Source organism: Molothrus aeneus, chromosome W (genome assembly GCF_037042795.1).
Source record: "Molothrus aeneus isolate 106 chromosome W, BPBGC_Maene_1.0, whole genome shotgun sequence".
Taxonomy (NCBI): Eukaryota; Metazoa; Chordata; class Aves; order Passeriformes; family Icteridae; genus Molothrus; species Molothrus aeneus.
In genome coordinates this window covers 11,221,004-11,236,395 of record NC_089679.1, presented here as the reverse complement: position 1 = coordinate 11,236,395, position 15,392 = coordinate 11,221,004, and the positions used below count along the sequence as shown (strand labels likewise).

The 15,392-nt window shown below is 47.8% G+C and overlaps 1 protein-coding gene and 1 long non-coding RNA gene across 2 annotated transcripts in view; one reads left to right on the top strand and one right to left on the bottom strand.

The window, feature by feature from the left end:
* Positions 1–1,015: 1,015 nt before the first annotated feature.
* LOC136568557 (uncharacterized) lies at positions 1,016–3,392 on the bottom strand. The gene is made up of 4 exons (XR_010785250.1): positions 3,211–3,392; positions 2,948–3,066; positions 2,518–2,575; positions 1,016–2,348 (listed from the first exon to the last, which is right to left on the bottom strand). It is a non-coding gene; the product is annotated as an uncharacterized lncRNA (long non-coding RNA).
* Positions 3,393–3,580: 188 nt separating this feature from the next.
* The window catches only part of LOC136568514 (zinc finger SWIM domain-containing protein 6-like), a 281,712-nt gene continuing 269,900 nt past the window's right edge, over positions 3,581–15,392 (top strand). The window contains exon 1 of the mRNA XM_066568521.1: positions 3,581–4,103. Within this exon, the coding sequence (XP_066424618.1) occupies positions 3,581–4,103 (523 nt within the window). The remainder of the gene's footprint in view (positions 4,104–15,392) is intronic.

Sequence of the window (15,392 nt, the reverse complement as noted above, 5' to 3'; positions counted from 1 at the left end):
TCACCGCACAGCTAAATTAAACATCTGTGGATATTATGCAAAGGCCCTTTTTGCTTCTTTACCCTGGACTTTACTAGCAGCAATTCAGGCTGCTACAGTGTTGGCCAGCATTAGGTTGTCTGCAATCCATTTTTCTACATCTAGACCATGGTTTGTTTAATATAAACACAACTGTGCAGGTGTATATGACCTTCCTTTTTAATTACCATAACCAATAGAATGATTAAGCCCTGCATGTATTACTAGAATGAGCAAAAATGCATGCAAGTGGCCTAATGTTTTGAAACACTACTAAGAATCAATTTCACCAAATGGTGGTCAAGTATTTTTTCAAGCAGCTCACAGAATAGGCCTTGATTATGTGCAGGAAGCTAACCAAGTCAAGGTTGCTGTTTTGTAGCTGTTCCTTCCTCTCTTCATAGCTCTGGAATACAGACCTCCCAAAACCATGAGGCAGAAAAAGAAGAATGCTCAGCTCAGCAAGGTCTTTACACAAGAATATCCATTGAAAGATAAAACTAACTATAAATTTAAATATAGTTTAGGTATGGCTTTAATACATTTTACTATCTTCCCTGGAATTAACACATCTTCCCACTGGTTTTCAGAAAGTTAAAAGAACTCAAGGGGCAATACTAGTGGGACAAAGGAACTTGAGACTAAAGATTATAATTTGCAAATAATTATGGAGCTACACCAATGCAGAGGGAGCCCAAGGAGAAGCATACCTGGTACTTATGGGCAGAATTTCAAGATCAAAGATGCCATTACTTCTTCATGTACCCCCTAGCCCAGAAATGAAAAATGCTTCAAGAGCATCCTATGTAGCTATTAATATTCATACTTAACGGGAAGTAGACATTCCTGCTGAGTAGTAGATGGATGAAAAAGGTGGATCTCAATTTTCACTATAAAGCTTCTTAATTATGACAGGAAGAATTCTTCCAGTGGCATTAGCGTATTATTTTTATTTTAGCAGCTGGTTAAGACCTGGTAAAGAAAAGCCATTACCCAATTTAGAAGAGCATTTTTACTGACTTACTAGACACTTGTTTAAAACAGAAATAGTGCTAGAATGACATAGAAGAAAAAATACTTTAGGATGTGAACAATTATTAACAGAGAGTTATGGGGTGAAAATTAAATATAAATTTCCTCTGCTCTTGTACACATGCAATCATTGATTTCTTCCTTTTTACTTGCTATATATTCCATTCATCTGCTCTCAGAAATACTGAAATCAATACCATATTAATAGTAAAATAAAGTGCTTCATCCTTATCTCTTGTCTGTAGCATTCAGGCTCCCAAATACCTCCAAAATTTAGTAGGAATTAAGTTATAAATCCAGTAGATCACTTCTAAAGTATATACCTAAAATGATGAAAATGCAAGTTAATATCTCAGCAAGGTATCTGTGAACTTACAAAACTGGTACCTCAAGAGTAACTGTTTTGTACCATCTATACCCAGAAGCACAAACATCACTTTATACTCATTTCCTGTTCAGAAGATAGATCTCATGATCCCAAATAAAAAAACACCTTATAGCATATACAGAAAATGAACTCCGCAGAACACAGTTGAGTCCCTGTATGTAGTCTGCAATTTAAACTCTTTGATTAAAAACCATTAGCCATTTTCTTAATATAAGCAACTGACAGCAGAAAAAGTTCTTTGCCTAGATATAAAAAGACTACCTATTAAATGACAAATCAACGATACTGCCTATGAGCTTAGGAGTATGTAAAAAAGCAAATACTTGCATATTTTAAACAATATTCAGGTTTTCTGTTGATCTTTTTTAAAAACCAGTCTGCAAATCTTATACAGTTCACTGAATTTCCCATCCAGTTTTAATGAAAAACAGTTTCTGCAAAGCTCTTTAAACACCTGTTAAAAGAATAAACTATTGGTGCAGTCTCAGGTTTTGGTGAAAACAAAAAGTAGATATCAAGTTTCAAGTCAACTTAATGTTATTTGTACTTTTATCTTACACCTGACACACTTGACATTCTTTTGCTGATTTCCCTGATGGAGCCATCTCCCAATTATGCATTTCCCAGATGAACACTTGCGTTACATCATAGAAAATGTAGTCTTCCTGGGTAAACTAGTCTACGTGAATGAAGCAACTAGGCACTCAAATGACGGCTTCTACATCGTATACTATCAAGTGCTGTTCATTGTAAATTCAAGATGAATAAGTGTTTTCAACTGCAAGTTGCTATGCAGGAGTCTTATTCTCAGCCTGCTACTGAGAGTAATCAGCTTTTTTTTTTTTCAGGAAGGCCATTTGATTTAAGGAGTCGGTATGATCCCATACATTGCTATGTTTTTTAATGAATCCTGAAAAACAAAAAGAATACTTGTCACTTCATGGTCTGCAGCAACTGCGAGCATTATGCACCGCACCGCTTGCAAAAAAATTAACCGGGACAGATGGCCAACACCAGCCTTTTTACAGACCTTTTTAACACTAGGGCAAACACGCGTTAGTAGCGTTCAATTTACTCACCGTGGGTCATGGCACGGAGCCCCTCATCTTGGGCTACCAGAGCGGCTCCAAGCTGGACCTGTGAAGCGAGTCGGCTGTGTGGAGCTCACACCAGGCTACAACCAGCCCACACACAAATACGTCCACAGCGCGCGCGCGACCAGCGAGCCAGCACACGTCGGACACCCCACGGACGGGAGTCCACCCCGCGGCCCAACGGCCGTAGATACCGTAGAGTCTCCAATAAAAGGGAAATGCAGGTCGCATCTTACTGAGCTGCCCCAAGGACTTGTTGCAGGAACACATGGGTTCAGCCACCCCAGATCTTACCCCAGAAGAGCAGCACCCCAACAGCAACACCCCAGCTTCGCCCATTTCAGCCCACCTCTGAGTCAGGAGTCCAGGCTAGGCCACTCAACCCTACATGGAGCCGCCCATAAGCACTTTCTACCTGCCCTCCGAGGCGCCTCTGCTGCCTCCCAACAGCCCTCAACTTCCGCGGAGCTCCGGTGAAAGGCGGGCGTCGCTCTCTTCCCCCAGGAAAGGCGCTTGAGGCAGGCCAGCCCCCACCTTTATGTGGACGAAAGTGGCTGCCTTAGTCGTTACTATACTTTCCGGCTGCGGGTCACAGTTCTAACCCAGCCCCGCCGGTTTTCCCAGCGGAGGTGACCGGGTTGAGACCGCGACGGCCCACCCCTGCATTCCATTCCTTACATTGTGTCAGAGAGTGCCTCCACCAGCCACGCTCCCCCTTCCCACCAGGCATGAAAGGTGCTCTCCCGCTTGCACACGTGACGTCGAGGGAAAAGAAGGCCACCGATACGTCAGCATAGCGTCTCCGCGACAAGAGCGTACGCACTATCCCCCACCTACACAGAGATCAAGCTTTCCTTGAGCCGTTCTATTTACGTTTAGGGCGTCGATTTGCATAAGACTCCGCCCCCCACCGTGGGCGAGCAGCCGGTACCGCCCCTTGCGGCCATGTAAAGGAAGATGGGGCGTGACCCAGGGGTGGTTCGCGGCCTTTTTGGTTCCGTTTATACGGTATACCCACTTCCGCTATCCGCTTAGAAGCGGTGTGATCATGGCGGAGCGTGGTCAACTCCCTTTCCCCGCTAAGCGCTTCTGTTGCAGACCTGGCTATGGCTCGGCCAGTAGGCCAGGCCAACAGGCAGGCAGCACTGGCCTCAGCAGTGGGGTGCTCTGCGCCGGACCCTCCTCCGCAACTGCTACTGTAGCTGCTGCCGCTCTGGGGCTGCTACCGCTCGGCAAGACCCAGAGCCCCGAGTCCCTGCTGGACATCGCGGCTCGCAAGGTGGCGGAGAAGTGGCCTTTCCAGCAGGTAGAAGAGCGGTTCGAACGGATCCCGGAGCCGGTGCAACGCAGGATTGTCTACTGGTCTTTCCCACGCAGCGAGAGGGAAATCTGCATGTACTCCTCCTTCAACACCGGCGCTGAGGACCTTACCACCGGCCCCGGGGGGGCCGCCGGCGGTACCGCGCCCGGTGGGGGCGCGGATACCGCCGCCGTCGACGAGAACCGCCTGCCCTTTCGCCGGGGCATCGTTCTGCTAGATGGCGGCTATGTCGATAATGTCCTGCAAGTCGGTGAGTTACCGGCCGGGACCGCGTTGCGGACCCGGGCTACGGACACCTGGGTAGGGCACTGCTGGTCTCCTCAGACGTGGGTCTCCCCCTGACGCGTCACCCACCTATTATCGGGGGAGCCGCCTCTTGCTGCGCGGCCCAGCGGCCGGAGCCACCCCACCTCCTTGGCGTGTGCTACTCTCCCCCACCTCCCGCTCTCCCCGCTGTGCGGCCTTCACTCTCAGGCTGTAATTCGGGCCGGGCAACTTCCTCTACCAGTCTCCTCCTCCTCCTCAGCTCCAGAACACGGAATAACTCCTTTGCTCTGCTCTGTGACGTATCTACGACGCCTGCTGCCAACGGCCGGCCCGGTCTCTGACAGGAGGGTTGGGCACGCTGCCCTTTGCCTGTCCCTTTAGCTTTCCCGACGCGTTGTGCCCGCTCCATGTAATACAGAGCGTGTAATCCCATTTGCCTCTGCTTCCTTCCAGCTCCCCACATTTGGCAATCCGGGTCATCACCATACCCCGAATCACAATAGCAAGGCGATGCCTCCGCTTCCCCCCCTTCACAACCGCTGGTTGAAATGAATCAGCAGAAGGGGGACGACGGGGGAAAAGGGCAGGAGGGGCCTCGATCCAAAATAAAGAATTAAAAGAGGGTGCGGGCCCCCAGGAGTGGGTGTGCGGGGAAAGCTGCAAACAAAGGCATTTCTAGGGCGGCGGCGAGCCAGAGGGTGGAGGCGCGATTTGCTCAGGCCTCACCACTGGGGGGAGCGGGGGAAGGGGATGTGACGGCGGGGAGCTGCTGCAGCTCGGGCGCGGAGGGGCTCACGGATTACTTTAGGATGAGCCCCTGCGTGACAACGGCGAGGTGAGGAGACAATTGCTGCTCTTCCTTTTTCTGGAGCAATACTTACCTCCCCCCTTCCGCTGCTATTCCCACACGAAGGGACCGCCGCCTTCCACTGTTCTTTCCCCTCTGCGAGCTGGTGCCCCATGATAATTCCTTCCTACTTCTCTTTAAAGGGCACTGGAGGTTGGTATTCCCCGCCCCTACGGGGAGGGGTGGTTTTGCCTTGCCGTGTGTGTCTGTGTGTGTGGGTGAGAGCTACTACCTCCACCCGCAAGCAGGCCCCGTTGGGGTGGTGGTGGCTCTGTCGGGAAGGGGTTTATAGCTTCCCCAGGGAACTTTCGTCGAGAGTGCTGCTCTTGCACTTTGTGCGGCCCGGGCGGATTACTGTACACATCGCTATGCGTATTGCTGTGCGGCGGTGCCTCGCGCTGGAGGCGGCGACTGGACACTTTGTTCTCATTTTAGCGTTTATGTTCTCATCGGTTTTCTGCCTCCCACCGAAAGGGAAAGCCAGACAAAAGACTTTATCGCTTCTCCCTGCCGGCTCGACAATTGGGGCAGGGCGGGACGGCGGCTCCCCGCGGCCGGTCCTTCTGTCCCTCCCTGTGCTGGGCCGGACCGTCTTCTGGAGTTGCGTTGACTGCGGCAGCTGCTCGCCCTTATTTCGCTGAGCTGTGCCGAGTTATAGCGGCATCCCTCCTCTCGGTGCTTCGGCTGGGGTCGGACGGTGCTGGGCTCTCCGACGGCCTTGTCTGCAGCGGGTTTCACTTCGCGGGCAGCCTGCAAACTTGCCTTCTACTTTCTGAAGGGAAGCTCTTGCTGTTCCTGGATTAAGCACCTTTCTGCCTAGGTGGACTTCAGCTTTAGATACGAGTGGGTTTTTTGTGTTTTTTTTTGTTTGTTTGGGTTGTTTTGGGGGGGGGTTAAACTTTTTTTTTAATTATTCTTAAGGTTTTTTTTTTTTAGTAACTTTTTTTATAAGTTTAATGTTTTGGCTTTCTCTCCTTTTTTCCAAAGGTCTAAGGTACATTGGTGGTTCCTCAGGACTGGCAAAACCAGAAGTAGGACCTTTTTAGTTTGGCAGTGCTGAGACTTTTTTTCCCTTTTGCTTGCACTTGATACTCTTTGCAAGCAATGAGGAATGGCAGAAGTGCATGTAGGGAAGTGTTTCTTAGTTGATTACATTTAAACTAGGAATTCATTGTGAAAATAAAGCCAAGGGGTGATAAAAATGGATGCAATCGTTTTTAGGACACCCAGTGTGGGCTTGGCTTTGCTTGCTTTCAAGCAGTGGAATAGGCCTCAATGAGTAGTTGCGAATGAAAAAAACGTGGTTTTTTAATGGCTTCAAAAAAAAGTAATGTTGGGAAGGGTCAATGTGGAAAAAGAAAATATGCATAAATAGAACTGAAGTATTGACTGCTGCTTCTGTACTCCTTAAGTGCATTCTAAAATGCTATACCTACTACTGAAAGTATTTCCGTTGGGTTTGAAATTTTTTTGTTTGTTTACCTTATATGGGCCAATTTTGGAAGGCTGCACAAAAATAGTGGAAGCTGGTGATATGAAACATGTCAGTTGTATTTTTAGGGATATTGCCCAAATGTTTCAAACAGACATGGGACATTGTTCCTGCTGTATTTAACATTGGTGCAGCTTTCCCTCTGGTACTGTTCTGGGCCCCATAATTTAAGAAGAATGTGAAGGTCCTTGAATTGCTCCCAGAGAAGGGCAACAAAGCTGGTGAAAGGGCTGGAAGGAATGTCCTATAAGGAGCAGCTGAGGGCTCTGGGTTTGTCTAGTTTGGAGAAAAGGAGGCTGAGGGGTGACTTGCCTCTCTACACTTTCCTTTGAGAAGAAATGGAGAGGGAGGTATTGACCTCTTCTCCCTGGGATACAGTGACAGTATGCATGGGAATGGTTCACAGCAGTATCAGGAGAAGTTCAGACTGGACCTGAGGAAGCATTTTTTTACTGAGAGGGTGATCAAACACTGGGACAGGCCTCCTATAGTTGTGGTTGATGCCCCAAGCTTGTCAATGTTCAAAAGGCATTTGGACAACACCCTTAATAACATGCCTTAATTTTTGGTCAGCACTAGAATTTTTAAAGTTATTTTAAAGAGAAAATGAATTTTAAATCTCTTCCTATCATAGTTTTAAAACAAGGAGTCTTTTTTAATAGAAAAGTTTAAATTGGGTTGACCTAACAAAGTTCTTCATCATTTGTTTTACGTCAGTTTTCATTCTTCTCACATTTAATTTTCCCCTTAAATTCAACCCTTTCCTTGCTCTCAAGAAATCAGTTTCAATGTTTGCTTTCAGTTTAGGAAAGGTATTCCATCATGGACTGACATTGACCAAATGCCAGGCACCCACAAAAGTTGCTCACTCACCCTCCCCTGCTACAGCTAGACAGAGGAGAGAAAAAAATTAATGAAGGCTTCATGAGTTAAGGACTGGGAGAAAACACTCCAAGGGCAGAACAGGCTCAACTTAGAAGTACAAAGTGAGTTTATTACTAACAAAATCAGAGGAGGACAATGAGAAGTAAACTAAGCCCTTAAAAACACCTTTTCTTCCCCAAACCCCACCCTCCTTCCCACCAGTGCAGGAAGACAGGGCATAGGGGGTTTTGGTCAGTTTGTCACCCAAGATCTTTTGCTGCTCAGGGAGAGGAGTCATTCCCCTGTGAGACCATGGGGTCCCTTCCCACAGGACACAGTTCTTTGTGAACTTGTCCAACATGGTTCCAATCTCACGAGCAGCAGTCCTCCTGAAATTGCTGTGGTGTGGGTCACTCTTCCACAAGGTGCAGTCCTCCAAGGACAGGCTGCTCCAGACTGGAAGCAGGGGCCCCTCTCTCCACTGGGTCTCCAACTAGATCACAGCTTCCTCCAGGCATCCACCTGCTCCAGTGTACCTCCTCGATGGGCTGCGGGTAATCTCTGCATCCCCTGTGGATGCCCATGGGCTGCAAGGGGACAGCCTGCTTCACGATGGCCTGCAGAAGAATCTTGGCTCTGGCACCTGGAGCACCTCCTCCCCCTCCTTCTCCACTGACCTTGGTGTAGCCATGTTGTTTCCCTCACGTGTTCTCACCTCCTCTTCTCTAGCTGGAATTAAAACTGTGCCCCACTTTGTTTTGATTTTCTTCCTAAATATGTTATCAGAGAGACATTACCAACCTCTCTGGCCCAGCTTTGGCCAGCAGCATGTCCATCTTCAGAGCCATCAGGGACTGGCTCTGCTGGACATGGTGGGAAGCTTCCAGCAGCTTCTTACAGAAGCCCCCTCTCTGGCTCTCCCACTACCAAAAACCAGGCCATGCAAAACTAACACATCTGTATATGATTTGATATTTTGGTATGTAGGAATTCTTGAATTTGGGAGAGTTGCCATGCCAAGAACTGATGCTTGTGTGCTCTCTGTGCTCTAACTTTAGGAGGTTGTCGTGGGTGGAGATGACGTTTACTGGAGAAGCCCTGCTGTTGAGCCACAAGGTGCAGAGAGGACCTCCTTGATTTCTAAATTTCTTAGAGAGGAGTCAGGGTACAGCTGAATCCAGTTTTAGCCCCAGACTTTGTCAATGGTTTAAGTAACTTTTTCCCTCAGGATTAAAGATGACAAATCAGATATATTTATATAAAATGAATTATTTATTATGACAAATGATTAGACAAAAGATCTTAAACAGAATTATATGCTACACAGTATAAAAGCTAAAACTGCTAGTAGTGTATAGCATAGTGCACTATATCAAAGCAATTATATTAAAGCTAGCAAAAAGAAACAATTATTAAGTAGAGATTGATTTAACTCACCCATACCAACACTTGTGGGCAGGTCTCTTTACCTCAAAGGGTATCCTTGGGGAGTGTCCCCTTCCCAAGGGAGGAAACTTCATACACACACTCCAAGAAGGAATGTTAAAACCTGACCATGTGAAAGTGGACTGGACTTTCCTAGTGTGAAGTGCTATGACTGCCAGTCATATGTCACCAGGTCAGCTTAGCAGCTTATTAATATTAAGCCCCGAATGTTTCGGGGTGTGTCCTGCCTGGCTTCGTCTGGCCTTGCTGCTGGACCAAAGGTGGCAGCTGTGGCGTTTTTCACCCCAGAGATGCCTTTGGCTGGCTAGGTGCTGCAGCTGGGCGCTCAGAACAAGTCCAGGCAAAATAGGAACTCAGTTTACCTTTGGTAGAAAAGGTTCAGACGACAGTGAAGAGAAAAGGAGCGGGTTCTGCTGTGGAGCTTAGATCCAGAGTTTTATTGTAGCATGGTAGACTTCTGAATGTGGTAACAGCTCTCAGCCAGACAGACGACCCGGCCACATGGTCTCGTGTCCTTTTAAGCCCCGGGGACAGGGGGAGGGGAGGGACAGGTGAGGGCCAACCAGGTGGGAGCAGGGGAAGGCTCAGGGGATGTGGACGCTAGGACAAACCAATGAGCCCAGGCCTGGGGGGCATCTGCCAATCACACGACGCCTTGCTGGAAGGTGAAGATTAAATGGACAGCTCCCAGGCAAGAGGGCAAAGGGGGAGGGGGAAAGGTTGGCATACCTGAGGGGGATGGGATAGGTGAGACAGGAAATGGCGACACACTGCAACATCTCCCCCTAGTTTTGTTTAAAAAGAAGAGGACTGGGTTTGTGGTGCAGAGTGCTTGCCAAACCATGGTTGGTAAATCGGTTTCTCCTCTACAGGAGGTTCAGTGCTTTCCACTGAGGGTTCCATGTCATCCATTGGAGCACTAAGGGCTTCTAAATGGTAAACTTCAGGGGGGGGAGATGAACTTGAAATCAACTTGAGAACCATGTGGTCGACTAGTCCAAAAGCAATGCTAACAACTACGACAACAAAAACTAATATAAACAGTACTAAAAATACGGTTTTCAGAATGGATCCCAACCAGCCCGAGAGTCCCCAGGCTTTGAACAGTCCACTCAGCCAGTCGTCAGTTTCTCTCTTGATGTCCGAAGACTTTTGCCAAGGTAGTCCATACGTGCTTTGGGCTGAGGGACTATCTAGATCGCTGGTGGGATGATCAGGAGTAGGACGAGGAGCAGGCTTGGTCTCATGGCGTCTTGAGGCTACACACGAACCGTGGGATCTAAACTGGTACAAGGAAACTTAAGACAAACATATTACAAACTATTCCAGAAAGGAGGCTTAAATGGAATTTCCTCCAGAGAACGCGTGCGGCGTTTCCTTCTCCAGGCAGCATTAGCAACCTGGGGCGTTTCTGTCAATTTCTCTGAGACCTTGGGAACATAGGGCCTTACCCATTTGGAAGGAACCCACTTTAACCCAGAGGGGGTGGACACACAGGCGTATCCACGTCCCCAAGTAACCAATTTGTAAGGTCCCACCGTTTTCCAAGTCTCAGGGTCCTTTACTAAAACCGGAGGCTTTTCTCTCAACATCGTATGACTGCTCCCCCCAAAGTGGCGCAGGATGGGCGGGTTCAGGCTGCCAAAGGAACAATTCAGAAAATTGATTGTGAACAACGCCCTGGACAACCGGATGTAGGGGGGGTTCCACCTTCAGAACTTGTTGCTGCTGGTCCAGGACTCTTAATATTGCAGTGAGTCCTTTCTACAATGGCTTGACCTGTAGGGGAGTAGGGGATGCCAGTTTTGTGCTGTACTCCCCATTGCTGCAGGAAGCTTCCGAATTCCTTGGATTTATAGGCAGGCCCATTATCAGTTTTCAACTCCTTGGGGATGCCCATGAAAAAAAAGGCCTGTAAGAGGTGCTTAATGGCATCATTAGATGACTCTCCTGTGTGGGCAGAGGCATAGACTGCTCCAGAAAAGGTATCTACACTAACATGAACGTATTTCTGCCGTCCAAATGACTGTATGTGTGTAACATCCGTTTGCCACAGTTCACAACTGTTCAACCCCCTAGGGTTTGCTCCCGTACTCATTGTAGGGAGTGCATGTTGTTGGCAATTTGGGCATGTGGCCACAATCGCTTTGGCTTGTTCTCGAGTGATGTGAAACTGACGAACTAGGCCGGGTGCATTTTGGTGGAAAAGCTGGTGGCTGATTTTTGCCTGTTCAAAAACATTTGGAAGCGTGGCCATCACTGCAGGTGCAGCAAGAGCATCTGCCCTTCTGTTGCCTTCAGCGATAAACCCTGGCAAGTCGGTGTGTGACCTGACGTGCATCACATAAAATGGTTGCTCTCGGTGGGTGACTAACTTTACAAGTTTTGAGAGCAATTCGAAAAGTGCAATGTTAGACACTTCTTGCAGTATTGCTTGATCTGCCCTGGATACTACTCCTGCCACATATGCAGAATCCATAATCAGATTGAATGGTTCTGAGAATCCTTCAAAAGCCCTAACAACAGCAGCCAATTCAGCAACCTGAGGTGAACCTTCCACCTCAGCAATGTCCATCTCCCACTGCTGGGTTTGAGGATCCTTCCAAGTCATAACGGACTTGTGGGACCTCCCGGACGCATCTGTAAAGACAGTCAGAGCCTTTTTTAAAGGTCTCCTACTCTGAGCACTTCTCAATTTCAGAGTAAATTGAACATCTTGTTCAAACATTTTGTGGGCAGGCCGGTGGACAGAAATTTATTTTGAGTAGGAATCCAGAGCAAACTGCAACAATTCATTTTCTCAAAACAATTGTTCCAATATTTGCATAGAATTTTGACCCGATTTTAACTCAGTTTGAATGTGAATGCACTTAAAGTCACATCCTGCTAACTCCCTGATCCGGGTCCTTGCTTTCCAGATCAGTTCTGCTACCAGCTCCTGAGGCTTTGTCATTCTCTTGGACCTTTTGTGACTGAGGAAAACCCATTCTATGATCAAGAGAGGGTCCCTCTGGTCCTGACCCTTTTTAGGTGTGTCCTTTGCCTTAGGTGTTTGTTTTTCCTCCCACTGGAAAATGATTCCATGGAGGTGTGACGACTTACCTAAGATGATAAATTTGAATGGCAGGTCAGGCCGACATCGGTGGGCGTGTCTTGTGGACATTGCAATCTGAACCTTTTCTAGAGCTTTCTATGCCTCTGGGGTAATAGACCTAGGAGCACCTGGGTCCTCTCCCCCTTTCAATAAATTGAAAAGAGGGGCAAGGTCTTCGTTAGTCAGACCGAGCCATGGCCTTACCCTATTCAAAGACCCACACAACTTGAGGACATCCGCAAGGGTCTTAATCTTTGGACTGATTTCTAGTTTTTGAGGAACAATGGTCCTATTTCCAATTTCTATGCCCAAATATTTCCAAGGTGGCATCTTTTGAATTTTCTTTTCCTGGAGCTCGAACCCTGCAACAATCAATGCATGGATCGTTAGGTCAAGCACATGTGTGAGTAAATCATCATTGGGGGCACACACAAGGATATCATCCATATAATGATAGATGATGGCCTTTTCTGCAGCTGCACGCACTGGGGAAAGCAGGGAAGAGACATACCACTGGCAGATTGCTGGCGAGACCTTCAGGCCCTGAGGGAGAACTGTCCAATGGTACCTTTTCATAGGGGCTTCCATGTTGATGGTGGGGACCGAGAATGCGAAACATGGTGCATCGTCAGGGTGTAGGGGAATATGGAAAAACCAATCTTTTATATCAATAACAGCTAATTTCCAATCCTGGGGAAGCATTGTTGGGGATGGCATACCAGGTTGGGGAGAGCCCATATCTTCAATGACATTATTAATTTGTCGGAGGTCATGGAGGAGCCGCCATCTCTTTTTGTCAGCTTTCTGAATGACAAACAGTGGAGAGTTCCACGGGGACGTGGTCTCCACAATGTGACCCTTTTTCAGTTGCTCTTCTACTAGCTCCTCAAGCGCCTTTATTTTTTGTTTACTGAGTGGCCACTGTTTCACCTCAACTGGTTTGTCTGTTTTCCACTTTAGTTTTTGGGTGGGGCGCTGTTGTTCAATGACTGCTGTACAAAAATCCTGTGGAGAGTCTGGAATATCAATTGTGACACCCCACTGGGCCCTCAAATCTCTCCCTAACAAAGGTTCTGAATAATCTAACACAAATGGACGGATATTCGCCAACTGTCCATTTGGTCCCTCTATTTGGATGATGCTTTTGGATTGTTTTGCCAATTGCAGGCCTCCTACAGTTTGAACGTGACCAGCAATGTTTTGCAAAGGCCAATGTGCTGGCCAGTCTTGTACTGGGATCACTGTGCAGTCTGCACCCGTGTCTACAAGCATCTCAATGCGTTTTGACTCCCCACCCCCACTGACATTACACCATAATTTGGGTTTGTCTCTTCCAATAACTTGGACCCGGGCGACTGTGGGCCCTTGTTTTTCGGTGCCTTCAGGCAAAAACGGCACAGGGATAGCTTGTGCAACAATTTGTCCTTTGGGAAGAAACAGGGGTGGGTGGAAACAGTGCAGCCCGAGAACGAATTGCTCAGGATCTGATGTTATCATTCCTGGAGCAATTTCAATCTCATGTGGTGTGTGTTTGGTGTCCCCAATGACCATGTACTTACAATGAGTTTGGTGCCAAGTACCCTTCTGATCTGGGTTGACAGAAACAAAATGCCTGTCTGTCTTTCAGATGGAGTGATTCTGTCAGCTGCAACCTGAAAGGCTCATTGACAGAAGACGTGGTTTACAGAGGTTCACTTAAATCATAACAAGGGTTATTTTTTTGCATTTTTAACAGTGGACCAGCCGACGTGGTCTTTGAAGCATCTGCTTCACTTACAGAAATAGTAATATTACCGCGCGCTTGGTTTGTTTTGGTTCCCTTATTCCCTTGGCCTGCTCTTTTTGTGTCTGCATGCCTGGCAGGCCAGCACTTCCCTTTCAGTTTTTTTGTTGTTGTTGACCCCCCGGGAGTGCTTGTAATTCTCCTCCCGTGCCATTTCTAAATTCATCAAATTGCCCTTTCAGGGGGCACTGGTTACTCCAATGTCCAAGGTTATGGCAAAGCAGGCATGGCTTTGTGGGGTCAACCATTGGTGGTCTTCACTGCTGCCTAGGGTACTGCTGTGCTGAGGGAATGGGCGCAGGGCTGGCAACGGCGACACGCTGTGGTGGTCTTGGCAGCAGCCTTGGTCTGGTATCTTCAGCAATACTCATCAGAGGCACTTTCCTGTTACAGACTAGAAGCATATCTTTTAGTGTAGGGGAGGTTCTAGAGGGAGAGTCAAAATTGTGGCTCGACACTGTTCATTTGCATTTGTAAATGCCATTTCCTCTAAAACCTCTTCCCTTGCATTCTCTTTTTTAACTTGGATTTCAATGGCTCTAGTTAGCCTTTCTACAAATTGCAGAAAAGGCTCTGATGGTAGCTGCTTAATCATACTGTAGGGCTCAAAAGGCCCCTCAGGTTGGAGGGGAAAGAATGCTTTTTCAGCTGCTTCCTTTACTTTCTCGAGTGCTACTACAGGAATCGCGGTAGCTTGAATTGAGGGTGAGGACCATTGGCCTTCACCAAAGAGATGCTCAATGGTAATTGTCATGCCATTAGCATCTTTCGCTGTGTTTGGATCAGCCTGCAAGCCTGGGAGAGCCTCCTTTAACAGTTGTTTCCACGCTACTTCCCATAATTTGAATTCTGTAGAGGTCATAAGGCATGAGAAAAGCTGTTTTAAATCATGTGGGACTACTACAGTCCTACTCAATTCAGCATTTAAAAGGCCACGGAAATATGGACTGTGTGGGCCATACTCCTGGTGAGATTTACAGACCTCTTTAATCAATTGTCGTCCAAAGGGGCTCCAATTAACAGTTGGGGCCGCTCTTCCTTGTGCTGCAGGCTGATATGAAACAGGAGTGAATGACAAAGTGGGACCCTGTATTGGGTCTACAGCTTCCTGCCCTGTATCCTTTGAATTGGAAGCACTGACATAACAGATACAGGTTTTGGGACATGCAGTGGGCGTGCCCCCACCGTGGGAACCCGGGCAGGGGGCAGGGACAGGGTTCTGGCAAGGGGCGGGAATACTGTGGGAACAGGGGGCGTGGACACCCTGTGACATCACAAAGACAGACACCCCCTGGGAGGAGTAGAGGGGCGGAGCTAAAGGCACAGCAGGTAAGGGAGGGGGAGGGAAGGTGTCACGAGGAACAGGAGGAGAGGGGGATGGGGAAGGAATTTTGGGATGCTTAAGGGTATCTTGGGAAGAAGACGACCAGGTTTGGGAAGGTGCCATGTGGCATCCTCCATCTTGGGTACCCCCTAGGGACTGGGGGCCATTTTGGGGATCACTGCTCTCTGAAAAACTAACACGTGCTCTGGGTTTCAGAGCAGGGGACACAGAATTTTGGGGAGTGTTCCACAAGGTCTCCCAGGTCCTTGTGGACAAGGGAACTCAGGCATTTTTATGTGCTCAGGGAGTTGATTTCCCAGCACATGAGCAGGAATTGCTCTCTTTAAAATACCAAGTTTTGGGGTAAGAGATTAGGGCTGGAAGGGAGAGAAACAGGAAGAGCAGAGGTACATGGCTTGATA